At 48.4% G+C, this 25,321-nt stretch overlaps 1 protein-coding gene across 2 annotated transcripts; it reads left to right on the forward strand.

Annotated features, from left to right (window-relative positions):
* Window positions 1–1,095: 1,095 nt before the first annotated feature.
* Window positions 1,096–25,103, forward strand: LOC119381518 (glycine receptor subunit alpha-2). Of its 2 annotated transcripts, XM_037649293.2 has the most exons (7): window positions 1,096–1,262; window positions 3,279–3,346; window positions 4,306–4,538; window positions 12,957–13,039; window positions 14,010–14,174; window positions 20,875–21,185; window positions 24,689–25,103. In XM_037649293.2, the coding sequence occupies exons 1-7, from the start codon at window positions 1,097–1,099 to the stop codon at window positions 25,028–25,030; spliced, it is 1,368 nt and encodes a 455-aa protein (XP_037505221.2). In that variant the 5' UTR covers window position 1,096; the 3' UTR covers window positions 25,031–25,103. The 2 variants fall into 2 exon arrangements, with proteins under 2 accessions (XP_037505221.2, XP_049268229.1); XM_049412272.1 differs by lacking the exon at window positions 14,010–14,174.
* Window positions 25,104–25,321: the final 218 nt, after the last annotated feature.

Consider the following 25,321-nt stretch of genomic DNA (forward strand, 5'->3'; position numbering starts at 1 on the left):
CTGCTAGGCTTCTAATACTGTAAGTATGAGCATGCGAGCGCTTGTCGCCGTTTATAGACCAGCGAAAGATATCGAACTATAACGAGGGAGGGACGCTTGCCGCTGTGCCTACAACAGCGCTTTTGGTCGCCAGAACCGCTGTCGGTGGTGCAGCGCCGCAGAAAGGAGAGAAAAAATTCGCGGCGAATCGCACGGCTCGGCGACCGATGCAAAGAGATGCTGCAAGATTATCCTCGATTAGAGTTATTTCTCGTCGAGAGCCCGTCGCACGTACATTGCGCGGACTCTATTTGTTGTTTTTCTTTTTCTTGTTCTGCGGCGCTGCTGCACCGACAGCACCGACAGTGCTTCTGACGGCCAAAACAGCTGTTGTAGCCGCGACGATAAACAAGGAGAGAAAATGCAAGGCAGGCATGTCAATGGGGCCGCGCATGCTCATATGTAGGCGACCACGAACAATGTGTCATCTATCGATTCATCTATCGATGCCGCCCGTGCAGTCACGATCTCAGCACTCTGGGGGTCCTAGGCAAGCGTGTTGACGTCTGTACAGCTATTTTTGATCACTTAAAATCGCATGGTGCACGTTAAGGCGCGTTCGCACAATGCGAAGCGCGTAGCATACGTCACATGCCTTTCCCGGTAAAGATTACAGTTACGTAGCTTGAGTTGCCAAGAAGCGGAAACTGTAGTACTCATACGAAGCATGGTATGACGTCATACCACTTTCATACGTAAAATACTACTGAAGCAAGCTGTGGGAGCGGGCTAGTTGGTATTCCATAATGCTAAAACTATAGCGCGAAAAGTGCACTATGCAAAATATTAGCCCGTTTAGCAACTGATTTCATTTGTGTTTTGATAGCGCTTAGGAAGGCCACGCATAGTTGGGGATTCCCAAGGAGCAGCACCCATGCGATGGTAAGAGTATACATACATCTGGTTGTCTTGCTTTATGTAGTGGATTGCTCAATCGCCCAAGGCTGCTCACATTGGTCTGACGGGTCCCGTGGCACCACAGCTTCGCGTGCCAGCCCCAGTGTCATCTGAATCATTTTCTTCTTTCTTTTCTTTCTTTTTTTTTTCATCCAGAACGATGCACGCGGCGTCCACATTATGCGGCAATGCCAGCGCGGCGTCGGACGCAGCCAACGGCTCCTCCTGCTACCTGCTCGATCCCTCGTGCGACCCGCAGGCGCATTTTTTCGCAGATGCGCAGTACAACCGCTACAGGCCACCCTCCGTGTACACGGACGCCGAAGGTAGGAAACATGCCAGAGCTCACTTCTTCGCGTTGTTCCGTCTTTGTTAAGAACAACGAGGGAATTGGGGCGTCGAGTTTCAGCCTTCTTTGCACCACATTTTGCATGTAGAGGCGTAGACTTGAAGAAGACAGCGCTTGCGTGTGTTTGTTGATTTCTTCAAGTTCGCGTTTATGTATTCTGCGCTAAAAACTGCAATAAATTGGAATGTTTGCTGATTATCACTGTAATATAACCAGTGCAGATTTATCTGTATTTTGCAGGCTGTGAACCAAACAATCGATCCCCAGTGCGACACGTTTTGGTCAAACCACGAATGTATCTTACCGACGTCAGAGAAAGGCGAGGCGTCCTTAGATATATTCAGTAGCATCTTCACCAGTTCCCACTTCACAGTGATATACGCGTGTTTGTGGACGCTTACACCATTTATTTTGGGTCGAGAGATGGCGAGGAGACCAATTTCGCACGCACGCACCTAACACTAGAACATGCGCGCGCGCGTACTCAACACACCCATGCACACAACTGAAAAAGGAGCAACTAAGCTTAAAGCAAACATTATGTGCGTGTGCGTTCACGCGCAGAAGAGCGCATGGTTTAACAAGCCTCTTTCTATCTACCAGTTAGCCCAATGACCAGTTTTCCTTCCTTGCCATTCTTTTATCTGGCGAATACAGAAACAGTTTGCTTTCGTATTAATTTCTTCTTTCTATATATTACGACAGCTCTCTACTCATTGGGATGCTTTTAGTTAAAAGCCCGTGTCCCATTCTTGCTTCTTACACCCTTTGCTGCGATCTCGCCTTCTTCTCCTTAATGGGGGCGCTCCCTTAGCTTTTACAGCAAAGCCCGCCTCTTATCAAACCATTGCCGGAAGGTTCTTGCAGCATCCTCAAAGTGCACGGCGTGCGAAAGACACAAAGGTTGCGAAAGCGCTCGACGTTAAAAAGAACGCACAATACAAACAGGTACAACACATCCGTGTACCTATCCGGCCTCTTTCCGCTCGACAAGCCGTATCGCGCAATGCCCATTTCGCTGCCTCTCAAAGCCGTGCACTGCAGTTGAATTGCGCGCTTTCGCAAAAGGGGTAAAAGTGAAAGCCACTGCTGCGCAACGAGAGTGCTACATAATGTTCGGTGTTTGTAACTTCGTTCTTTCTACGCAGACGAAGCATTCTAGAACAAATAAGGTCCCCAGTGGCTTTCACGGCAGGCTAATGGGTTGAACTATATCAGCTACACAGGCTTACTTAACACACGTGGGCTATTTTTTTAAATCTAAAGCCTAAAATTTGAGGTCATACTGCACAAGAAGCGCAGTGCGCTGTGTTTAGCTATAAATTAAGGCTGTTGTAATACAAGGTAAGGCGCTCCCACCTTATACCAAAACGTAAAAGAAAGGCGAAGTGGTATTTACTGCATCTATATATCTATACTTCTGACCATGCTTGTAACCAAGTTTTTACTATATGTGTTAACTTTCACCCCTCCCCGCTTCAATGTACGCTTTTACCCTGAGGGTACGTTAAATAAATAAATAAATAAATACTTGATAGAACCGAAGTTGGTGTACAGCGTCGGTTAGGTTAGAGCATAGAGCTCTCTTTTCTCAAGGTCACCTTCACTACGAAAATGAACTTTCCCTGAACACTGTAAAGTAAATTTTAAACTTACGATAGTTGCTGGTGGATGAGATGTCGAAGTGCTTTCCGCATGCGGTCTGTACTAAAGCAAAAATAATGCAAAGCAAAGCAAAAAAAAAATTATGAATCAAAGTGAGGAGTGCGCTTGTCTCGTCTGTTCCTTCCTTCGTCCTCGTGTTGTTTACTCATTCAATGTAACTTATTACCAACTCGCCCAGCCACCGCTTCTTCTAAAAGCGTAACATTAAGCACAGGAATAATTCTTCTTCGAAGAAACTTCGAACGATAAGGCATTTGATATAGTATACAAATATAGATATCTTTTGGCGTCTCTTAATACTGAACACTGCTGGCTGTCGTTCTTCCAGGTGAACCGACAGTCGTATATTTCCAGCTTTTCATCCAGAGCGCATTTTACGCCTGTCCCGTAAACCAGGTAAGCATGAATTTGTATCTTCCATGTAGCGATCAGAGAGCAAAGCCGCTAGAATCGCGCTTTTGCTAGCGGTAGTCAAAGCAATCATTTTCTCATAATGAAGCACATGCAGTCCAGACCAGTCGTGGTGACACAGTGAATACGCCGTTCATTGGCTAACAAGGAGGCGGGGGAGGGAGGAAGGTATTCTCGAAAGCCACACTTTGAGGCAAGAATATTAATGCCGACTTAGCGGCAAATGGGGAGAACATGCGTTAACATTACGTCGGGGGATGAGGCGCCAGCGGTATTCTATTCCGCCTGTTCAATCAACTTTCGTTGCCAAAATATTTTTACCTGGTGATTACTCCAAGGGGCGCAACAGGTAACTGTCCTCTGTTCGCATCGAATTCAAACCGTAGATATATATTTATCCTAATGTTCGCCAGTAATTCTTAGATAACGATCCCAATGCTTTCCTTGGCTTCATATGGTTGCCTATAACAAAAATGGGACCCTCGATCCTTTCCCCTCATTTCTTCATATTAGGATGATCACTCATTGTGTGCCATGTTTTAAGGGCAGCGCTCGTCTTGTGTGTTCGTGCATTTCTTGTCTATGTCTATTCGCGCTGCTTCGACGATATTTTAGCATCCAAAAAATCCGCAAGTTTAGTTCTATGCGTCTGAATCACCTTGAGAATTATGACGAAATTTCGTGCAGCGCTCACGAGCAGGTCGAAGGCGTGTCTTTACAAACTATGTTCAGTTTTGTCCTGTAATCTTGCATCTGGGAATTTATATCGCTCGCATAACATAAATCTCCTTAATGGAATAATGAAATAATGAATGTGTTGTTGTTGTTGTTGTTGTTGTTGTTGTTGTTGTTGTTGTTGTTGTTGTTGTTGTTGTTGTTGTTGTTGTTGTTGTTGTTGTTGTTGTTGTTGTTGTTGAGACTTCTCCCATACGACGCAACGGCAGGAGCTCTATTTCGCGAGTCAGATGGAATACTCCTGGCTGGACGCGCGTCTCAACCTCAGTCTCTTGGTGGACGGCCAGCGAACGTCGCCCCTGCCCGAAGGCCTGTCGGACCGCCTCTGGAGGCCCCGCCTGGCCTTCTCGCCAGTCACGAAGCTCAGCCCACTCGACTCGCAAGCCGACCGGCGCTTGAGGTTCCGTGTAGCGCCTGACAACCGCATTGTCGCGAGCCAAAGGTAATCACCTCTTCACGGCACTGTATGCAAGGTCTCTCCGCAAAGTTGGGAGACTGGGTCTGGTAATAAGAATTTATCGATCCGATACAAATTATCCAAATTCTTCAAAATAGTTTCCTCAGACGCCGATACCCCGCTTCCAACACAATTCCGCTTCCCACGCTTCCCGCACAACACCGCTTCCCACGCTGCAATAGCTCCTTGAACGTCGGCTGCCAAGACCACTGTCAGAGACTCTGTGACAGCCAGTGTGACTCACCTTAAAATGGTTACTTCGCTAGGAGCACGGAAAATAGAAGACGAGAAGACAACACGCACACAACACGTTCTCGTCTTCTGTTGTCCGTGTTTCTAGCACAGTTAAACCCATTTTAAGGTGAACTTACACCAACTAGCTTAAATTAATGATCTAGCCAGTTGGAAAGCGGTGACACCGAACGGTGACCTTTCCGGCTTCTCGTGAGCTTTGGGAACTTGAAGTCTTCCGGGGCTCGCATCAGCGCTGATGCAGCCCTGATACAGCCCTGATGGGAGCCCAGCAGACTTCTTCCTGTTCCCACAGCTCAAGGAAAGCCTGAAAGGTCACCGTTTTGATGGTATTCCCGCCATTCGTATACTGGAAGTCACAGATTCTCTGACAGAGGTCGCGGCAGCCGAGTTTCAGGGAGCATTTGCAGAGTGGGAATCGTGTTCGAAGCGGTGTATCGACGCCCAAGGAAACTATATTGAACAATTTAAATAATTTGTACCGATCGAATCAATAAGAATCTTTTTTTATCAGATCCAGTCTCAGGACATACCCTGCACACCCCTTACTTCTACTATGACCAGTGTACTGCACTTGAGGGCTCAAACACGCCTTGTCATGTCTATCTTCCGTCGTGTTCCTGTTCACGCAGCCTAACATATCACCCTCTTCGTAAACGCGCTTCTCGGGTATCCCCAGTTCTAACGGTTACGAAGACCGCTCTTCCCGCTGCTCCTTTACACAATCAAGCGTGCAGCTTGTCCTGTGTATTATCAGGTGGTTCTGACGGTGAAGAACGTAAAACTCAAGCCGGTAAAGATGGAGCTCTTTAGTGGGCAAACTCGTGTCCAGAAAAAGAAGTTACAATTACAGCACAACGGTAGCGGCGAGCACAGTCGCTAGTCGTCGATAATCTGATCGTCGCGGAAACGCGCCTTGTTTTATACATGAGTCATCGAGCAATTCCAGCGCTGGGGCTCGTGTTAGCTTCATGGTAAACTCAAATGCTCACGCCGTGCGCACATTCTTATCAGAATGATCCAAACCAACTGCGAAAGTTCCAAAACATTTTGACGCGTCCTGCCTCTAGCGGTGGTAACGCGTGTTACAGCGAAGCCCGTTTACATGAAAATAAAGAAACAAGTTCGCGTGGCGTTATATGGCGTGAATTATAGAACTTCCACCGTAGGAAACTGCTCCGAATGGTGCTGCGTTTGGCTTCCGCTGATAGCGTGACGGCCCGCTTTGTGTTTTGAAGGCTACTTCATAAGCACTGTAACCTCGACATATAGAACGAGTGCTCCGTTTCCTACATCCCGTTTCATCTGGCGGGGTTTTTAAGCGCCTTACTTTATAGCGAGCGTATAGCGTTAGTCGTAGCCTTTCTATATTCTCGATATAAAAGACTGCTGGCGCTCTTTTCAAACGGCCTACTGCTCGTCCGCCCTTCAAGGTTGTAGGTGAAAGGCTGCGTTATGCAGTAAACGTTACGGCAGTCAACCCAGGAAGCCTGACGACGATGTATACAGAAAAGTCATGGCTAAAACAAAGGGACTGCAGCGAGGTCGTATAACTTTTATTGGAAGCGTTCCATTTTTTATATCACCACTCGCTAGAAAACGACCTGCGATTCTACTTCTTGTTTTGCGAGCGTCTTTTTAGAAATAAGGATAAAAATGAAAAAATTCAATTTCGCCTCAAGGGTGAGGCAAAAATGCGGAAGCAATAAATTGAAATGTTATGCGATGGTTAGCAGCTAACTCTTTCGGCATCCAACATGGCGTAACACAACAAAACGCTGGCGTAAGGAAACGCGGCCACTGCAGCGATCGAAGCTGCCTTCCGGGTGTCTAATGCGGCGAAAGCCTTAGGTGCTTCATCAAACGTGAACGTCAACACGAGTGATGCAAAAATTATCACGTGATGACGTCACCATGACGTCACATATCGCCATATTTTGTGACATCATGACGTCACTGCGACGACACTGATGACGGTATCACATGACATCGTCGCTTGGTCAAATGTTGGCCGGTCACGGAGGCGGTCGTGCAAAACCAGGTGAGGTGCGGAAAGCTTGCAGTGCCTCCGATCCTGGAGACGGTGCAAAACCACGTTAGGCACAGAAAGCTTTCATTCGAGAAGTCTTATGCGAGTGCATAAGGGACCCTGTGAGTTTTGATCTCTTGTTTCAACGCAAACCAAATGCTGAAAACACAGCACATACAAAGGTGTGAGCCGTCTGCTGATCGTTGATATATCGCGCGCGACCACTCCTGGCCGATCAAAGTATTTCCTGACTGAACCCCGCAGCCCCGCCGCGCGAAGAAGGACGGCTGGCGCGTTTCCTCTCCGCTTGAGCCGCGACCGTCGGCTGCCCTCGCACGCTTTCCCTCTCACATAGAACATGCGACGTGCGGGGTAATGATATCGCTCTTGGACTTAACACAGAACCTCACGGCGACGCAGACGGCGACGGCGAAAATGCGCCTCGAGTGTCAATTTTCAGACCTTTTTCACAGGAACCTTACTTTTTCAAGCACACGAGCGCCACCAACGGGCGCTCAAGCGCTCATGGGAAATTTGTGTACGCAGCAGCAGCCGCCGCGACGAGCGCGCGGGCCTCGCGCTGTAGCTTTCAGTTTCCGCTTGCGCCGTGCCAGGACTTCTTAGACACAGTGAATTTGGCAAGGTACAACATGTTACTCCTCAATTCAATCACAAACTTCAGTGCGATGGCCTCTCGACGATTTCCATCTGTCCCACTGTTGGACCAGTTGAGCGGCTCAGAAGCGTCACCTTTTATTCATTTTTTTGGAGCGAGTGTGCCTTACGGCATAAATGAAAAAAAAACACGGTTGATCCCTCCGTCATAGGAATCGGAATAACACGAAAGTAAAGCGTGCCCTTACAGAAGTAACTGAATGCTTACTGTACATTGATGTAAGAGAGTTTGCACAATGTATATTGATGTCTGGCAGCTAATGGCGCCGTTTAACGTGTATGCACTCACTTTGGTGATTGGTGGTACATCTCCATCCCGACGACTAACGTCCATGTTAAATGATTAAACAAACCCTTGTGGTAGCTGTAGTAGTTAACGGTGAAAGCGTAATCAGAGAACGAGGTGTGATAGCCAGAAGAGCGTCGCATATTGTACGCAGAACTTGGTCGCCATCCCGCGGCATGTTAAAATGTGAATTGAACACCACGGCCGGACTAGAGGGAAACGCAAAGCGCGTCGTGCTGCCCCGGTAGCCCGGCCGCGTTTTTTCACGGGGCGAGCACGTGAGCATGGAACGCGGTCAGCCAGGTGAGGCCATAGAGTTTCCTAAAATGACCTAGAGGGAACTCTGGCGCTGCGATCGTTCAGCCACCATGGGAATGATGGGTAGTACACGGATTTGCCTAGTCTTCGTGCTTGTGGGCTTCGAACGCACTTGTGGCTTTGTTTATTGCTATGTTTTGGCTTTCTTTCGGATAAAAGAATGGATCGTTGTGAACTTCGTGACCAGATTTGAATCGGTGAGCCTAAAGAAGTTAAAGTGGTGAAGTGAAACTGCTGACTTTTGCTCAACTTCGTTTTGCGACAAAGCGGATGCAGGCCACGCGGAGCCAAACGGAGCCGAAAGAACGAAGTTTAGACAAATCCGTGTACTACCCATGATTCCCATGCTGGCTGAAGCGCGATGCATTGCAGCTCCCATAGACACTAGCGCCAGAGTTCCCTCTAGTAAGTATTGTAGGAAACTCTATGGGTGAGGCAGGCGCGCGTCGCAGAGCTATTTTTGGTTTGTATGAGCGTGATGCTGAGCGAGGCCGAGGCTTTTACGACGCTTGGGGCATAGGTCGCCACCTCGCGGTGTGTTAAGGCATTGACAAAATTCAACTTCTATTGAAAACGCGCCGAATGGGACGGACGCGTAACGCGTTGCAGGTGCTAGTCTCGGAGGCCACAGCAATGACGAATTACTTTACCTTACCACTCCCAGAGGTCAACACCACGCAGCCGACCGGGAGAGTGGTAGATATAAAAGGCACGTTCGTAAAGTCTCCAGAGTCCGTGACCGTGGCGCAGTACAATAAAGAAAAAAAAGTGACCGTGGCGCAGTGGACAGCGTGCCCGGCATCTGTTGCTGCGGACCGAGAGGTCGTGGGTTCGATGCCCGTTGACGGTACCTTTTTTTCTTTGCCATCTGATTGTGTATATTTTTTCGACGTTATTTCCGTGACGGAAATACGTCACTGAAGTCTTGGTGGACCCCGGCATAAAACGCTTTCGTGTTAAAAAAAAATACAGCTCGGTTGCTTATGAAGTGCAGGAGCACCATATGACTCGCGGATGCATTTGGAATCAACGTCCCCCGACACTGTCGGCGAGTACAGTGTGAGGCTCTGATATTTGAAGAGTACACTAGAAAGTGTACTCTGGAAATTTGGGGAAATGAGATACTAGAAACTTGGGGAAGTGAGAGACATATATAGCGTCGCTCGTACCATATATGTAACGAACGATAAGTGCCTACTAACCTTCGTTGGTGCTATAACTACAGGTTGGAATAATACTTAGAGCGAAAAAAGAAAGGAGCAGTACAAGGAAAGAAATGGACAAGCCCGCGGCTCACACACAACTGAAAGTTTATTGCACTCGTGAAAAAAAAACATATATACAAAAATGGGAGCGCGTCGCGTGTGTCATAAAGAGGCACAAAAAGTCAAACAACCAAGGCGCGTGCTTGCAGTCGATTAATAAAGTTGAATTCCTTGTCTTGTAACAACTGATAAGGTTGACTGACACAAAGTATGTCGTTATTTGTGACATGATATGCCTCCGAAATTTCTCGCGTTGTCTGATTATGTTGATGGTACAAAATTACTGTGCTTCCGAAGATGGGATTACATTTTCATGACTGACATATCGATGCGAGATGAGACGGCTCCATTCAATAAATTTCGATGCTCGCTGAGGCGCGTATTAATACATCGACCAGTCCGGCCGATGTACATGTGGACGCAAGAAAGATAAATTTGCGGTTAACTCCTACACAATTTACAATACAATTGGCATGCCTCTGACCGCATTTTTCTTTGCCCACCGCAGACCCCTGCGACCTTAATGCGACTAAGCTTATTTGGAGTGGCAAACGCAACCTTCACCCCCACATCGCTTCCCAACGTTCTTCAGGCCATGCGACTTCTTATACAAATAACTGCAATATTTCTAGTTTCTTCATTATTTACGGATGGAGGACGTCCGTGTTAATCTTTCTTTGCCATGCCAACAGATTTTCTCAAACCGATACAACGATACGGAGGATATCAAGCCTCTTTGATCACTTTGCAGCTGGGAACTACTGCTCATCTTATGTGCGCAAGTTTTTTTTTTTTTTTTTTACAATGCCGTGCGTAATCATGACATCACAATTCCTCGTTTAACAACATTTGAATGCGCCGACGCAAAATTAAACACCGATTTCGCTGAACGCGGGCTCTAGTGCCGGCAAACACGCTCCGCAGTGAAACTTAAAAGCATGTATCAAGAAACTGCAAATTATCAGAGCAAGGCATCTCGCATTCAATTCTAGTCCCATCCCTTTTTCTTTAAACACGTTTAGAATGTGTTCACTTCTTTGTACAACGCGTGACTTGTCAATTAAAATCAAATAATCATATGTGTACCTGAACACTGCAACACCTCTCTACAATTTGGTTAAACCCGATCATGAGCCACTATGGCATTAAATGCCACAGTGGCTTGTGAACAAGTAATCATTGAATAAATACGAATTCGGTGTTCCAGCTCACATTGCTCACGATGGCACGTTTTTACTGCATGTATCAGCACGTGATAACTCGCATGCCGCTTAACTGCTACATCAGGTATACATCCGCTCGGTAATACCTAAACTGACTGCATCTTTCCTTTCGGATTTCATGCGTAGAGATACGTTCAGGTGCGTTAAGACATGTGTAGTATTTAGGATTTAATAGTAGTCAACCTGCGGCGATGAGTTTTTTTTTTCGTTTGGTGCTCCCACGGCGCCAACGAGCAACGAACGACGGAACAGCCGGCGGGCTTGCCGTGCACACTTTTCGCACAGTGCTTCGCCCGCCCGCGGGCGGTTCTGGGATTGCTTGAAAAAGGGCTATTGCTTGCTGTCGCAGTAAACAAAAAAGGAGATGGGGGTGGAAGAGTGATTCGTCGCTGAGTAAACGTGCGGTAGCCTGCGTGAGCGTAACGCACACGAAAACAGACCGAGACAATCACTTGCGTCGGCAGGAATATGACCTGTTACACAAACCAAGTCGGGGGGGGGGGGGGGTCTACTTCGCGGCGAACGACCTGGTAGAACGATCGTGTATACGATCGAGCATACGTCAAAGCCGATTGACTTAGGTCTTAGAACGAGTGTCATTCAGGTAATGTTAACCAATGTTTCACTGTGAAACTTTATGCGTTTAGAATAAATATCGTGTTTCGTAATCGTCACACAGGTCCTCGTTGAAGGTGTCCAAGGAGGGCCAAGTTAGGATTGCTGATATAGCTTACAGGAAAGAGACAGTGGTGTCTTGGACGATGATAATGGTCATCAAACTATTTCTTGCTGTTACCTTCAGAATAACAGCAATAGGTGTGTTTGTATAAGTTCATGGCCAAAAAGCTCTGCTAGAAAGGAGACTTAGCAGGACTAAGCCAGTACGCGGCGTATCTACTTGTTAATGTATATATATGTCGTGTCCCCTCTGTGTCTTTTCGCGTAAAATTTTCGGTGGAATAACCGAGTATCGATCCCGGTTAAACTAGTGCGTAAGCAACTTGGGCCAAAAGTTCTTTGCAGTGTACAAGTGACGAGAAAATTCATCTGTTCTGATATTTCCTGTTCAACCTCCTAACAACACGAACAAAACAAGACAAGTTTTATCCTTTCTCATTTTCTGTATAGCAACTTCTCAACAACCACAGAGACATTGAGGTAAATAGCTTAGCAGCAGTGAACACTACGTGACATCTAAGCAATGACGGACTTTGCTTTGTTGGGATCCAGTGCTGCTGAGGTGAACCAAACACACAAGTAAAACACGAACAGTTCAGATGTGCGCAAGCTTATGGTACAATAAAGTCTTTTAGCAAGTTACGGAAATACGGTACGCAAATACGGTAAGGCAGTACGGTACCGCTCCTCCTTTCCCGGTTGTTGAGCGGCCAAAGCACAACCAGCGGGAAAGGAGGAACGCTACCGTACTGCCTTACCGTATTTGCGTACCGTATTTCCGTAACTTGCTAAAAGACTCTAATCTCGAGGTATGTGGTGGATACAGATTCCGCGTATGAACTACGAACTGTGATTTCTCGGGCTGCCTTGCTCTGACCGCAGCAATTTTATGCATGAAGTTTCAAAGAAACCGATCTGTGGAGTTAACTTACACGCTATGCAGAAGCAGATTTTTATTTCTTGCGAGACCTGTCGCATGGAGCAAAGTATGGAGTAAAATAATGTTATGTCCAGAATATCTGGGTCTTTCTGTCTTTCCTGCCCATTCCACAAACCACATTAGCAAACCGGACACCCGTCCTCCGAACAACCTTCCCATCTTTCCTTTCCCATTTATCTCTCGCTCTATCTCTCTCTCAAGCGCGCGCGGGGGGTCTCTTTTGGCAAACAATTCGTTCAAGGTGCAGCGGACAGTTCGAATTGAAGTACGCACCAACTCGAGTAAACGTGAACAGATAGATGGGGTAGTAGAGCTGCGAATTACAGCCTGACAAACGTAGGGCAGGCTGACAAAGTGTGCTTTTTTATATATATACACGCATAGAGCCTAACACGTCAGAAATGTGTGACAGCGGGCTTTCAAGAGTGTCAAAGGCGCAACTTGAGCCTCGCAAACCAATCTAAATTTTAATCATAGGGCAAGTGATAAAAGTAGTGCTATCAAGTGGCGACGGGCGAATGCCACAGACGTCTTCCTTAAAACGTTGCCTTCTCTTTGACGCATTTTGGTTTTGCTTACGTATACAGCCGTCACTCTACGGCTCAAGTTTAGAGTTCGAATTACCACTTTTGACAAATCTTTCGCTCACAGAGCTGAGTTCACATTTCAAGGCGGATTAGACGCGATGAGGACAAACACAATTATACGCTGATTTTGATATTGTTTCACATTTTCAGACTGAACTTTGCGCTCTGTTGCAACATTGACTACATCTACTATCCATTCGACGTTCACGTCTGCGACATGTCCATCGTAAATAGTAAGGACCCATTCTTTTTTACTCTGGTTTTCAAACTTCCTTCTTTGTGCAGCAAGCACATATGTGGCGGTGAGCGAACAGAAAAAAAGAATTATATCATGTGCATCTCTGATATTCACCGCCGTATGGTTCGCACAGCGTAGTTGCTTTTGTGCATACTTCTGTTTGCGCAACTTTTCTAATAAGCAAGCAGTATTTAAAACAAATTTTATCTGAAATGTGTGCGGGCGGCGTCTCTACTTCTGGAATGTCGCTATACATGCAAATAAGGTGACTTCAAAGCCGTAATTTCTACGGGGTGCGCGTTATTATCGTGGTACTCGCGCCTGTTGCGCATGGCCGACGATGTCCAAAATCGGGCGAGGAGGAAAGAATGCGACCGCTTGTCGAGGATCTGCGCCATCCAGCAGTAGATGGTGGCACCTGGGCAGCACCGAGCGAAGGCGCAGATGTCCGCTTTGTTACCTGGTGACCGTATTTGTAAGATGGACGTCAATGTCAGAAGCCATGGCCCTCACTCCAATTCCTGGTGCCCCTTCGTGGGGCCCGCTGAGGCTTTCCGATGTGGGTGCCAATCTTACAAGCGGACAGCATCGCCTTTTTCAATAGCTCAGGCGTAAAACGGCGGCGGTTGTATCGCAACGCCTACAAGAGGAGAGCCTTTCATCCAATGGTGTTTGGCCGAAAAGTAGAACGTACAGTGTCGCGGCTGTGAAAACTATTGGACTGAGCTCATGTATAACTATGGTTGCTTCTTTGTTACTAGTTTTGTTGAATGTTGTGTACATTACTGCTCCTTGTGCGGTTTGATGACTGGGGCTGGTTACGGCACTTTGTTAGGCATTAAGTTGCCTTTTTGCCAACCCTACCCACTTACCCTACATGTATAATCAGTGAGCAGTACACTGTAACTGATTGACTGATTCATCGAAATGCGGTACATTCACCAACCCTCCCTGTCGACTCGCAGCGGACAGCGACGACCACCAGTCGATCTTGCGCTGGATAGGAGACGAGCAAAGTCCGTTCCGCGTGTCAGAGAAAAGCATCCACTTCGACACGAGCAAAGTCGGCGAGGGAACCTTCAATTTCCTCGGCATCCTGCCGCTCTTCGTGGTGGACGACTTGCCTGGCGGTAAGAAGCTAAGCAGTCATGCGAGGCATGCGACAAACGCTGGAGGTACTATTCATGGCTTACGCAGGACGTAATGGATGCAGCTTTCTCGATGTAATGATGATATACAACCTGCTTCAACGGGACAATAATGCGGTCGCAGCGTAATTAGCACTTGTGGCTGAGTAGCAACAGAACCTGCCTGCGATGTACTGCTAATAGTCGCACGTCGTAGCGAACTTTGTTTCCCACCGTGCTGATACTTCAACATGGCTGCTTCAGTGATGAGTGCGAACCATCTATCTAGGTATACAATCACGAAGGTCGAGAGGCTCAACGACAAAATTACCTGCATGACTAAAAACCACGTATGACCCGGTCGAATTTCTATCTTTTACGTTTTTATTGTGGGCGCTCTACAAAGATGAACACTACAACCGATTTGCCTATACAACGAATGCGTTGCAGCAGTGCTCTTGTCTAAACTATAGCTGGGCAAGGTCAGACGTGGCCGTAGGAGGGCAGGAGCACTACGACGCGGAAAAAAAAAAGAAACGAACCACACGTTTTCAAAATCTCCACTACATTTTTCCCCAACAGGGATCGGCTTGTGTAAGCAAACCATCGCCGACTTTCTTCTACGGAAACATTGACAGACAAAAACGTTTCCGCATTGATGCGGTATTTACCGACGTAATTGCCAGGGTTGCCGTTGGTGGCTACCTTGCGCCAAATTGGCTATTTTACGGCCCTATCTGGCGTTAAAAGCTTCAGGTTGGCGCCATGGCTACTTTCTGGCTACTTTGAACTTCTATTTTGATGCACTTACTAGCCACGTTCCTTATTATTTGCATTTAAAATAGCAAGCAAGCCTAGAGAATGGCCATTGTTTCCACGTTTTTCTGCCGTGTTAGAAACTCTACTCATAATATCAGTTTTGTTCTATTTGGCTACACTTTGGCGCTAAAGTCAAGTGGCGTGGCTACTTTGGCTAGTTCTAGCTTGAGTTTTGCTCTTTTTTCAAATGTACCCGGCGGCAACCCTGCCGTACGCGTTGCAAAGGGGTGTATCTTCTTTCTCTGCTGGCGTGGAGTGGTATGTGTGCGGCGAAACCATTCATCGCCTACGCAAGTCATTAGCGTCGTCTGCGTTTTCACTGGCGTTAGTTAATTAGCGATAGAAGCCTCAATGTTCTGTTGGTTAGTGTTTTCTCGTTATCTTTTTCACTGCGATCTGCACAGTGATTAATGACTCAGGCGCGGGCGAAGAAATCAGAGACGGTTGAGAAACGCAAGATTTAAGTGTCATTGGCCCATAACTCTGCTCCACTGAAGATATAATATTAGTTGGGATTGCAACCAGACCAATTAGGCAGTCTGCAGGACAAAGGCCTCCGCCTAAGGTCTCAGGCACCCGCGCTTTGACGCCGACGAAAGGCACTCATTTTCTGATCTCATCGGCTTACTTAATCCTTCATCTCACTCGACAGCATTTGTTTCACCTATTAATTTACTGCAATGTTTCACCGATGTAAGCATTACGAAAACCAACTCCTTTGTTCTCCTATCCATTTTGTCATCTTAGGCTATACTCACGACCTTCTTTTTGCATCGCTCGTTTCGGGGTCTTTAAGCTTCCATCCAATTTTCTTTTTCATGCTTCGAGTTTATCGGTAGGTCATTTACCTTACCTAACATAATTGACCGATTGAATGCCTTACTTCGAAATGGTGTCGCAGTCTGCAGTTCATTACTCCGACACATCTTCCAACTGAACTGAAACTGATTTCTTTCTGCAGATTTTCTCCTCACCATTCTAACAACCTCTGCCCACACCTCCCAAAAACGTGCTAGGATATTCATAACCAAAGGCTGGCATGTATATATATAATCAATACTACTCTCCAGGCAAGTGTTTTAACTATATATATATATATATTGTAGAATGGATAGGGCGCAAACAGGGGCGCCAGTGAAAGACGAAGACGAGGACGGTTGTTGGTGCTCGTGCTTGCTCCGTTTCGGACTGCTGGTCGCTGAACCTCGACTGTTTGCAAGGCGCGGAGTTCTTTTCTTCACTGGACCTTCGATCGGGGTACTGGCAGGTACCTATGGATGAAGCTGACCGCCCAAAAACTGCGTTCGTAACTCCTGACGGCTTGTACGAGTTCAACGTGATGCCGTTTGGCCTTTGCAACGCCCCCGCCACCTTCGAGCGTCTTATGGACAACATCCTTCGAGGTCTCAAGTGGAACACGTGCCTTTGTTATCTGGACGACGTCGTAGTTTTTTCAAAGGACTTCGACACCCATCTTCTGCGCCTCGCAAGTGTCCTGGAATGCCTCACACAGGCTGGTCTACAACTCAATATGAAGAAGTGTCACTTCGCCGCCAGGAAGCTCACCATCTTGGGACATGTTGTCAGCAAGGATGGCATTCTACCCGACCCTGCAAAGCTCCGCGCTGTCGCCGAGTTTCCCAAGCCGTCGACCCTGAAAGAACTCCGGAGCTTCATAGGCCTATGCTCATATTTTCGGCGATTCGTTCGTGATTTCGCATCCGTAATGGCCCCTTTAACACGCCTACTTGCTGATAGCCAAGGTGTCATGGCATGGTCTTCCGCTTGCGACGCCGCATTCGCGAAATTACGTCGTCTGCCGACATCGCCACCGATTCTCCGTCACTTTGACCCAGACGCCCCTACCGAAATCCACACGGACGCCAGTGGAGTCGGCCTTGGCGCTATTCTTGCTCAACGCAAGTCTGGCTTCGACGAGTACGTTGTTTTTTACGCAAGTCGCACTCTCACCAGAGCTGAAGAAAATTATTCGGTCACGGAGAAAGAATGTTTAGCCATCGTTTGGGCAATTACAAAATTTAGACCTTACGTATATGGCCGCCCATTTGATGTCGTGACTGATCACCACGCCCTCTGCTGGTTATCTTCACTGAAAGATCCATCTGGTCGTCTAGCTCGATGGGCATTCCGTCTCCAAGAATACGACATCCGCGTCGTCTACAGGTCAGGCCGTAGACATTCAGATGCCGACGCTCTTTCTCGCTCTCCCCTTCCCCGTGACTGTGGCAACGGGTCTGTTTCCAGCTACGATTCTGCAGCCCTTACACACGCTGATATGCCTTCTGAGCAGCGCCAGGATCCTTGGATAGTCTCTTTAATGGAGTTCCTATCTAAGCCCTCACCACGTACCGCCACTCGCTCGCTGCGGCGCACAGCTCGACATTTCACCATCCGCGATGGGCTCCTATACCGCCGCAACTATCTATCTGATGGTCGCAAGTGGTTGTTGGTGATTCCTCGCCACCTCCGTGCCGATATCTGTGCCTCCTTTCACGCGGATCCCCAATGCGGCCACGCTGGTGTAATCAAAACCTATGCACGCCTCCGGCTGCGGTACTACTGGCGTGGCATGTACCGCTTCGTCCGCCAATACGTGCGTTCATGCTCCAAGTGTCAGCGCCGGAAGAGCCCCCCACGTATAGTCACTGGACCGCTCCAGCCGTTGCCTTGTCCCTCCCGGCCTTTTGATCGATCGGAATTGATTTGTACGGCCCCCTTCCGTACACACCAGACGGGAACCGCTGGGTGATCGTCGCTATCGATCATCTGACACGCTATGCTGAGACTGCCGCGCTGCCAGAGGCCACATCACGTGAAGTCGGCTTATTCATACTTCACCAACTTGTTCTTCGCCACGGCGCGCCTCGCGAGCTACTCAGCGACCGCGGACGCACGTTCCTCTCTGATGCCGTACAAGCCCTCCTCCGTGAATGCAACGTTGTGCACCGGACAACCAGCGCCTACCATCCACAAACCAACGGAATGACTGAGCGCTTTAACCGCACACTAGGCGATATGCTGTCCATGTACGTCTCCGCTGACCACACGAACTGGGACCGCATACTACCCTTTGTTACGTACGCTTACAATAGCGCTACTCAGTCTACGACAGGATTTTCTCCCTTCTTTCTTCTTTACGGCCGCGAACCTTCCTCATTTATGGACACCATTCTTCTGTACCGCCCGGGCGCTTCAGAGTCCACAACTCTATCTGAAGTCGCCACCTACGCCGAGGAATGCAGGCAGCTCGCACGTTCCTTAACCGCACAAGACCAAGCACGCCAAAAGGACCTCCATGACGCAAACCTGCCTCCCCAGTCATATTCGCCTGGAACATTGGTGTGGCTTCGCGTTCCCTCCTCTGCTCCTGGCCTTTCCACAAAGCTACTGCAGAAGTATGAAGGCCCCTACCGCGTCCTAAGTCAAGCCTCTCCCGTCAACTATGTTGTCGAGCCCGTTCAACCATCCGCAGACCGGCGCCGCCGTGGCCGTGAGATTGTTCACGTCGACCGACTGAAGCCGCATTACGACCCACCAGTCGTCCCTGTTCCTTAAGTCGCCAGGATGGCTCATTTTCTGCGGGGGAGTGATTTGTAGAATGGATAGGGCGCAAACAGGGGCGCCAGTGAAAGATGAAGACGAGGACGGTTGTTGGTGCTCGTGCTTGCTCCGTTTCGGACTGCTGGTCGCTGAACCTGTGCTATTTATTTATTAAACGGCTCACGGACTCAACGCTAAACGCGTACCATCAATATATATATATATATATATATATATATATATATATATATATATATATATATATATATATATATATATATATATATAGTTTGCCTCTAAAGACCTTCTGAAATTGACCTTGCTGGCACATGTCACGGTTCTTTTGTTTTGTCTTCGGAGGCTTCCTAAGAAGACATCAATGTTCAGGCGTCCCAAGAGCTGCTGAGCACGTGGCTGTATGTTCTATTCCTGGTCGCTGCGACTGTATTCCGGGGGAAGAGCGATAACCAAAATACGTGTGAGCAAGGCGCGCGTCTAGCCCCAAGCGGTCAGCTATATTCCGACGCCCCCATATAGTCGGGGCATTGCTTGGAGACATAAATTTAATCAAAACTCAGAAGGGTCCCTTTTTATGCACTCGCCTGAAGGCGAAAACCATCTTCCTTTTGTTCTCAGTCGATGTACTGATCATCCCCCTTCCACCTCCGGAAGCTTTCTGCTCCTAACGCGGTTTTCCACTGCCTCTAGGATCGGAGGTATTGCAAGCTTTTTGCACGTCATCTGGTTTTGCACCGCCTCAGTGATCGGCCCACATTTGACCAAGCGACGATGTATTGTGATGACGTCACAAATTTCTGCAACTTGTGACGTCCTGATGACGTAATATGGCGACTTCATCACCTAATGATGATTTTGTCCATCACTCGTGCTTGCGCCTACGCCGAGGGACGCCGACGATCAGTTTTTCGCGTCGGATGAGGCATCTACGGCTTTCACCTTAATAAATTAACCCACCAGCGAGGTCCAATGCGGAGTTAGTTGGTACATGAGGGCTACATTTTAACGCGATAGCGTTAAGGAGCTCGTTTCGCAGAAATTCCGGTTGTCGGTGTCGGCGTCTTTGGTTGTGAGCGAAAAATCGGCGTTGCCCGTGGGCGAGAATACGAGATAGATCCAAATAAATAAATAAAATTGTTTGGTCCGGGTGAGAATCGAACCCAGGCCTTCAGCGTGGCAAGCAGGTGTTCTATCACCTAGCCACGCCAGTGCTTGAAACTGCTTCGTAGAAAAACGCTATAAGAATGTCATGTAGTAGGTGCAGTCTTCTTAACGCATGCAACATTGAGTGTAAGAATCGTAGAATTGCACTAAGCGTCAAAAAAAAGTGAATTATGCAACGAGTGGGTGGTTTAAAGCTATTCACCCATCACGAAGTCTGCAGGTGCGCTTGGCACCTTACGGACGCGTAGTGGGTACATCGCCAATTCGCAAAAGGAAGAATTAAGGCGTAGTGGGCACTTCGCAACTGCTCTTGAAGTAAACATTATAGGATAGTTTGAAACGGCCAATGTTACGAGCACAAGAGTTCCTTTCCTTGCGGCAAGGTTGAAGGCGATGCGCACGAGGCCGATTACGCTATCGCGTTCTACTCTTGGAGGCGAATCTCAAGCGCCCTCCAAGTTTTAAATGCGAATGCATTTCTTAGTCGGGCTATGTCAGGCGTCCGGCGTTGTCCGCGCGCCGGCAGGTGTTATCTCTCCGCTCTCACTTCCTCTCCCATAGCAACAGCTGCGGGCGCGTGCGCTTATCCTCGCCCCTAGCAACCTGAGCATGTGGTGCGAGAGAGTGTAGCAGAGGGTAGGAGCAGTGCTTCGCCGCTCCTTCTCTCGCTGTTCGCTCTCTCACCTCCCTGCGCCCCACTCTCCCGTCCGCTCGCGCCTCACTCTCGACCGTTCGCCGGCTGGGCGCCTCTCAAGAACATCCGCAAATGTGTGAGATGCCACTGTGAAACGCCAACGGCGACCACAAGGCTGAGATTATGGCCGTCAGGTACAATGACAACACAAACAGGTGCTGATGAATGTGTAAATGAATGGTTACGGTACAAATCCTCGTCTCGTCATTAATTTACGCCATTAAAATTACTACGCCGTGTGCTCTCGGCGCAAGAAATGCATTCGTATTTCCTCACGATTCCCTTCGAGGAGGTGGGGGCATTTTTTTTCTTTTGCTTTTTTTTAATGAGTTTTCAGTTGTCAGCCTAGATTCGTCCCGTCTTCTTCTATTTTCGCGAACGTTGTGTCTAAGCTGGGTGTTTACACACCCTAAATCGGTCGCTTTATTAGCCAATCAAATCTCTCAGGTGGGAGGCGCACGCGGCTCGTGGTGCGCGCCGCGTTCCGGCGCCAGCTGCTCGCCGTGCTGATAGATCCGCTCGGGCCGAGCCTGTTTCCCGTGCTGCTGTCTTGGACTGGCTTCTGGCTCGATCCGAAACGTCCCGTGACTCGCGCGGCGCTCATGGCGCTCTCGTTCGTGATCCTGGAGCACCAGCAGGTGAGCCACTTCACCAGCAGGGCCCAGGATCACCAGCTGCGCTCCATCGACGTCTGGTACCTCATCTGCCGGTGCTTCATCATGGCCGCGCTCCTCGAGTACGTCCTCATACTGCACACGGTGAGCGCTGCGATTCCACAGACTTCATGCGGTAAAGGCCAAAACCAGTGGTAACAGTTGCGGGCGCAGCAGTGCAGGAAAGAAAAGCCGCCTTCTCGAGATTTGTACGAACGCTACCGAGACTCTGAGCTGTGCTCCCTGGAAGGGTTGCAGAAATAGCGTCTTTTCCCCATCTCATTCACAACTGAATGCCTTGCAACTTCTGGTCATTGCTACAGGCACATTTCATGCCATGAAGACTTCGGAAGTAGATTTTGCATTTAAGCAGAATGCGAATACAACTGGGTAAATTATCAATAAGACAATTGTGAACTCAACGTGCATTGGCTGTGCCCTAATTGCATTTCTTTCCACACTCTTCCACCTTATCTCGTTCCGCCAATAAGTTATATCTGCTGAAGAATTGCCCAACTACATATTGTGATACTTATAATATGCATTGTCTGATGGTTGCTTAATTTACTAACTCGTGTACCCACTCCTGCTAAGTCTCGTCTATCGAGACGGCAGTATTTGTAAATAACTAAATAAATAAATAAATATCTAGTCACTTATATCCTTACTTTTCGCCCTCTAACTTACAACCAGACACATATTCCTTAATGGGTGCCATGAAAATGATTAAATTTAAAGGGCCCCTCACCAGGCCACATAGCAAATTTTAGTTAGACGCTGTAAGCTGTTGTGTGCCGAATGAAGAGCAGTATGCCGCAAGAATTTTAAGGGCGAAGCTCCTTAAGGCGGCACCCGTTCGTCCCTCGTAGTCGTAGTCCGTAACCAGTCTTACGCTTTGACCTCCAAGGTGGTGCCGGTGGGAGATTTTTCCTGTGCGTTGTTGAACAATAAAAAATTCGCAGCGGTAGCTAAAAGCCGACTTCTTCGGTCTCTCATTCCCATTAGCAGCCATTCTTTACCTCCAAGGTAGTGCCTGGTGAGATTTCTCCTGTGCGTGATTAAACAATAAAAATTTTGTTCAAAACGCCGTTGATTGATGAAATAAACCAACGAAAGACGCCAGATATTTTGTAAAAGCAAAACGGAAGAACGCCAGGTGTTTCTAAAGCAAAAGGAAAAGACGCCAGCTGCTTAACGAAAGACGCCAGATGTTTTCTAAAGCAAAACGAAAAGACGCCAGCTGCTTAACGAAAGACGCCAGATGTTTTCTAAAGCAATGGTTTTCTAAACAATGAAAATTCACAGCGTACATGTAAAATTAAAGTGAGCTGCAAGTCGTCATAACTCATCGAACCTTTAGTATAAACGCGCCCTATCTCACGTCGGTGATGATGTACTGGGCAGAATTCACGGAAGGTTCACGGTTTACCGATGAACCTCCGCAGCTTCGCCCACTCATCATCATTCACTCCGTGGATATGCTGTGATTTTTGGAATCGGTTTATGACGAGCTGCGAAAAACAATAATTTGTAGCGGCGCGAAACCATGACGCGAGGAGGCGAGTTTCAAAACCCTTGCCACTCGCCCCGTGTAGCCTTCGCACGCCAAATCCCTTCCCTGCCCTCTTCACTTGATACATACGCATGAACACGTCATGCGCATGCATGGTCACGTGCGCATGACGTGCCCGAACATTCGAGCGGCGTTGCACGGCCGCTACCTTTTTTATGTAGCGGCCGTGGGCGTTGTGTCGGCGTTCTCTGTGGTGTACTGCCTGTTTCTGCGGGACGGGCATGAAAGTTGCGATATTTGTACGGGCACCAGAGTGGCGGTATCATGAGCCAGTGCCGCATTAACGTTTACTTGAACGCGGTAGAATAAATGAGCATAATAGTGCTCGAACGCGCCAGAACATTACTTTCGTTTCCAGGGCTGGCGTCTGCTCAATGCGCTAACCGCGGTGGCTCGAATGCATGCGAAATAGAGGCACATTAGCCCCGCATCTCGCTGCAATTCACGGGGAAAAAATGAAAAAGACGCGCACATTCCCTTTGTGTGTCTCTCTCAAGTTTTATTCATCTATTCAAGCAGAAAATTACACATGTCGTGTCAAATAATTATCGCAGTGTCACGTGCTACTGTTGGCGACGTCAGAGCACAGTCGTCTACGTAGAGGACCGACGTCACAGCACTACCATCTACGTAGCGCCATTCCCTCGTGTACGTGATCCCCTCATTCTCTGTGCGCGCGCCCGCGAGAGGAGGGGCAAGCAGCGTTCAGCTTGAAATTTGACCCATTTCCGCGGCGCGTAGCGTTGCAAATTTTGGCAGACGTGATCGTGAACGTCCGGTGTATGCATTGCGCTCGTCAGCTCAAAATTGTCAAACCTGGTGAGGGGCCCTTTAAAGAACAAGAAGGAAAGTCCACTGACAGAAAAGTGGTGGCACTCGTTTAGCTTTGTTAACTGGGTTAACTGTGTGTGAACCACCAGCAACAAGCCGTCCTCCACCAAGCCGTGCCCTATAATTATCTCGTGGTTTTGTCACGTACGACTCCAGAATACAAGTTTTATTTTTCGTGAAGTATTATTGTTTTTCCTTTCTTCTTTCCTTACCCGCCTTGGTGGTCTAGTAGTTATGGTGCTCGACTGCTGACCCGAAGGTCGCGGGATCGAATCCCGACCACGGCGGTCGCATCTTGACGGATGCGAAATGCTAGAGTGCTAGAGGCCCGTATACTTAGGTTTAGGTGCACGTTAAAAGAGCCGTGACAACCAATTTTCTATCATAATGTGGGTTGGGGGGTTGGAGGGATCCTTGTGCGTTCACAAATAAGCTGGCGAAATCTTAGCGTATGTGGTCGAGCACGTAGTTCATAATTGAATATTTTTGTAAACACGTGAGCAGCCTGACAGTCGGGCAGCTCTGGCGCACGCTAGCGTTGACGTAACAAGCTGCTTGCCGTGGGAGCGTCCGCATTCCCGCGAATGATTTTGTTCTGTGGTCAGCTGCGCGTGCTATCGAGCTATTTGAGCTTTCATCAGCTTGGAAGCGAAATTGAATTATTTGCAGTGGCTAAAACGTTGGTAGGAGAAAACGGTTGCGCTCTGCAGCACATGACGTCGCACCCGCCATGGCAATATGGCGGTAGCCGGTGTTTATATCGGGGTTCGCCGCGGTGGTATAGCGGTTACAGTGCTCGGCTGCTGACCCGAAGGTCGCGGGTTCGATCCCGGCCGCGGCGGTCGCATTTCGATGGAGGCGAAATGGTAGAGGCCCGTGTACTTAGATTTAGGTGCACGTTAAAGAACACCAGATGGTCGAAATTTCCGGAGCCCTCCACTACGGCGTCTCTCATAATCATATCTTGGTTTTGGGACGTAAAACCCCAGATATTGTTATTATATCGGGCTACTTCTAGGGTTTATTTTGCACTGAAATATTTTTCATATACGTATAGGATTAATAGACCCTCTACTTCTATTTTTTGCTGAAAACCGGAGTCCTCCACAAGGGCGTCTGTCATAATCACATCGTGGATTTGGGACGTAAAACACAACAATTATTATTATGCTTATTTCCCTCCCCCGTCCTTCCTTCTCCGAAGGCGGACAACTTGCAAGATTGCTCCGTTCCTCCTTCGCCGCCTCGCGGTGCCACCTCAGGCGTCGACGTGTCCTCGCCGGCGTCGATGGCCACCACGGCCGGCGGCTGCGGCAGCTCGCAGGCGAAGCTCGCAACTTCGTCCGCGACTTCGCCCGCAACCTCTGCAACGGCCGCGGGACTGGCACGCGTGGTGCGGCTTTCGCCTCAGGAAACGGACGACGCGTGCAAGACGTTCTTCCCGCTCGCCTTCTTGCTGGCGTCGCTGCTGTACGCCGGCGCCTTTGCCGGACCGTTGCTCACGTCCAAGGACTTCGCCAAGTTACCCGTCCGCTATGCGGAGTGAGAAGGTCACACCCGACACGCCCGAGATCGCTTGTTCAGTGGTGTGTCAAACACGTGAAACGCTTCTTCATGAGCGGGGTTCTTTCATTGACGATAAGTGTGTTTCTTAGAGTAAGATGTGATCTCCATTTCCGACTGTGTTGCGCAGAAAGACGTAGTACAGTTTGACTATTTAGTGGAATAAACATATTGTTTCCGTCTCTTCTTCGTCCCTGTCTAGTGTTGTGTATTGAAGGGTGAATTGGTAGAACCACAATATTCTTCCTCCGCCGCGGTCTTCCTAAATTAAGGC

This window comes from Rhipicephalus sanguineus, chromosome 2, assembly GCF_013339695.2.
Source record: "Rhipicephalus sanguineus isolate Rsan-2018 chromosome 2, BIME_Rsan_1.4, whole genome shotgun sequence".
NCBI lineage: Eukaryota > Metazoa > Arthropoda > Arachnida > Ixodida > Ixodidae > Rhipicephalus > Rhipicephalus sanguineus.

Coding starts and splice junctions, on each gene's coding strand:
- LOC119381518 (XM_037649293.2), top strand. CDS start 1,097: ATGCACGCGGCGTCCACATTATGCGGCAATGCCAGCGCGGCGTCGGAC. Junction 14,175..20,874: donor GGTGGACGACTTGCCTGGCG/GTAAGAAGCTAA, acceptor CAAATCTCTCAG/GTGGGAGGCGCACGCGGCTC. Junction 21,186..24,688: donor ACGTCCTCATACTGCACACG/GTGAGCGCTGCG, acceptor CCTTCTCCGAAG/GCGGACAACTTGCAAGATTG.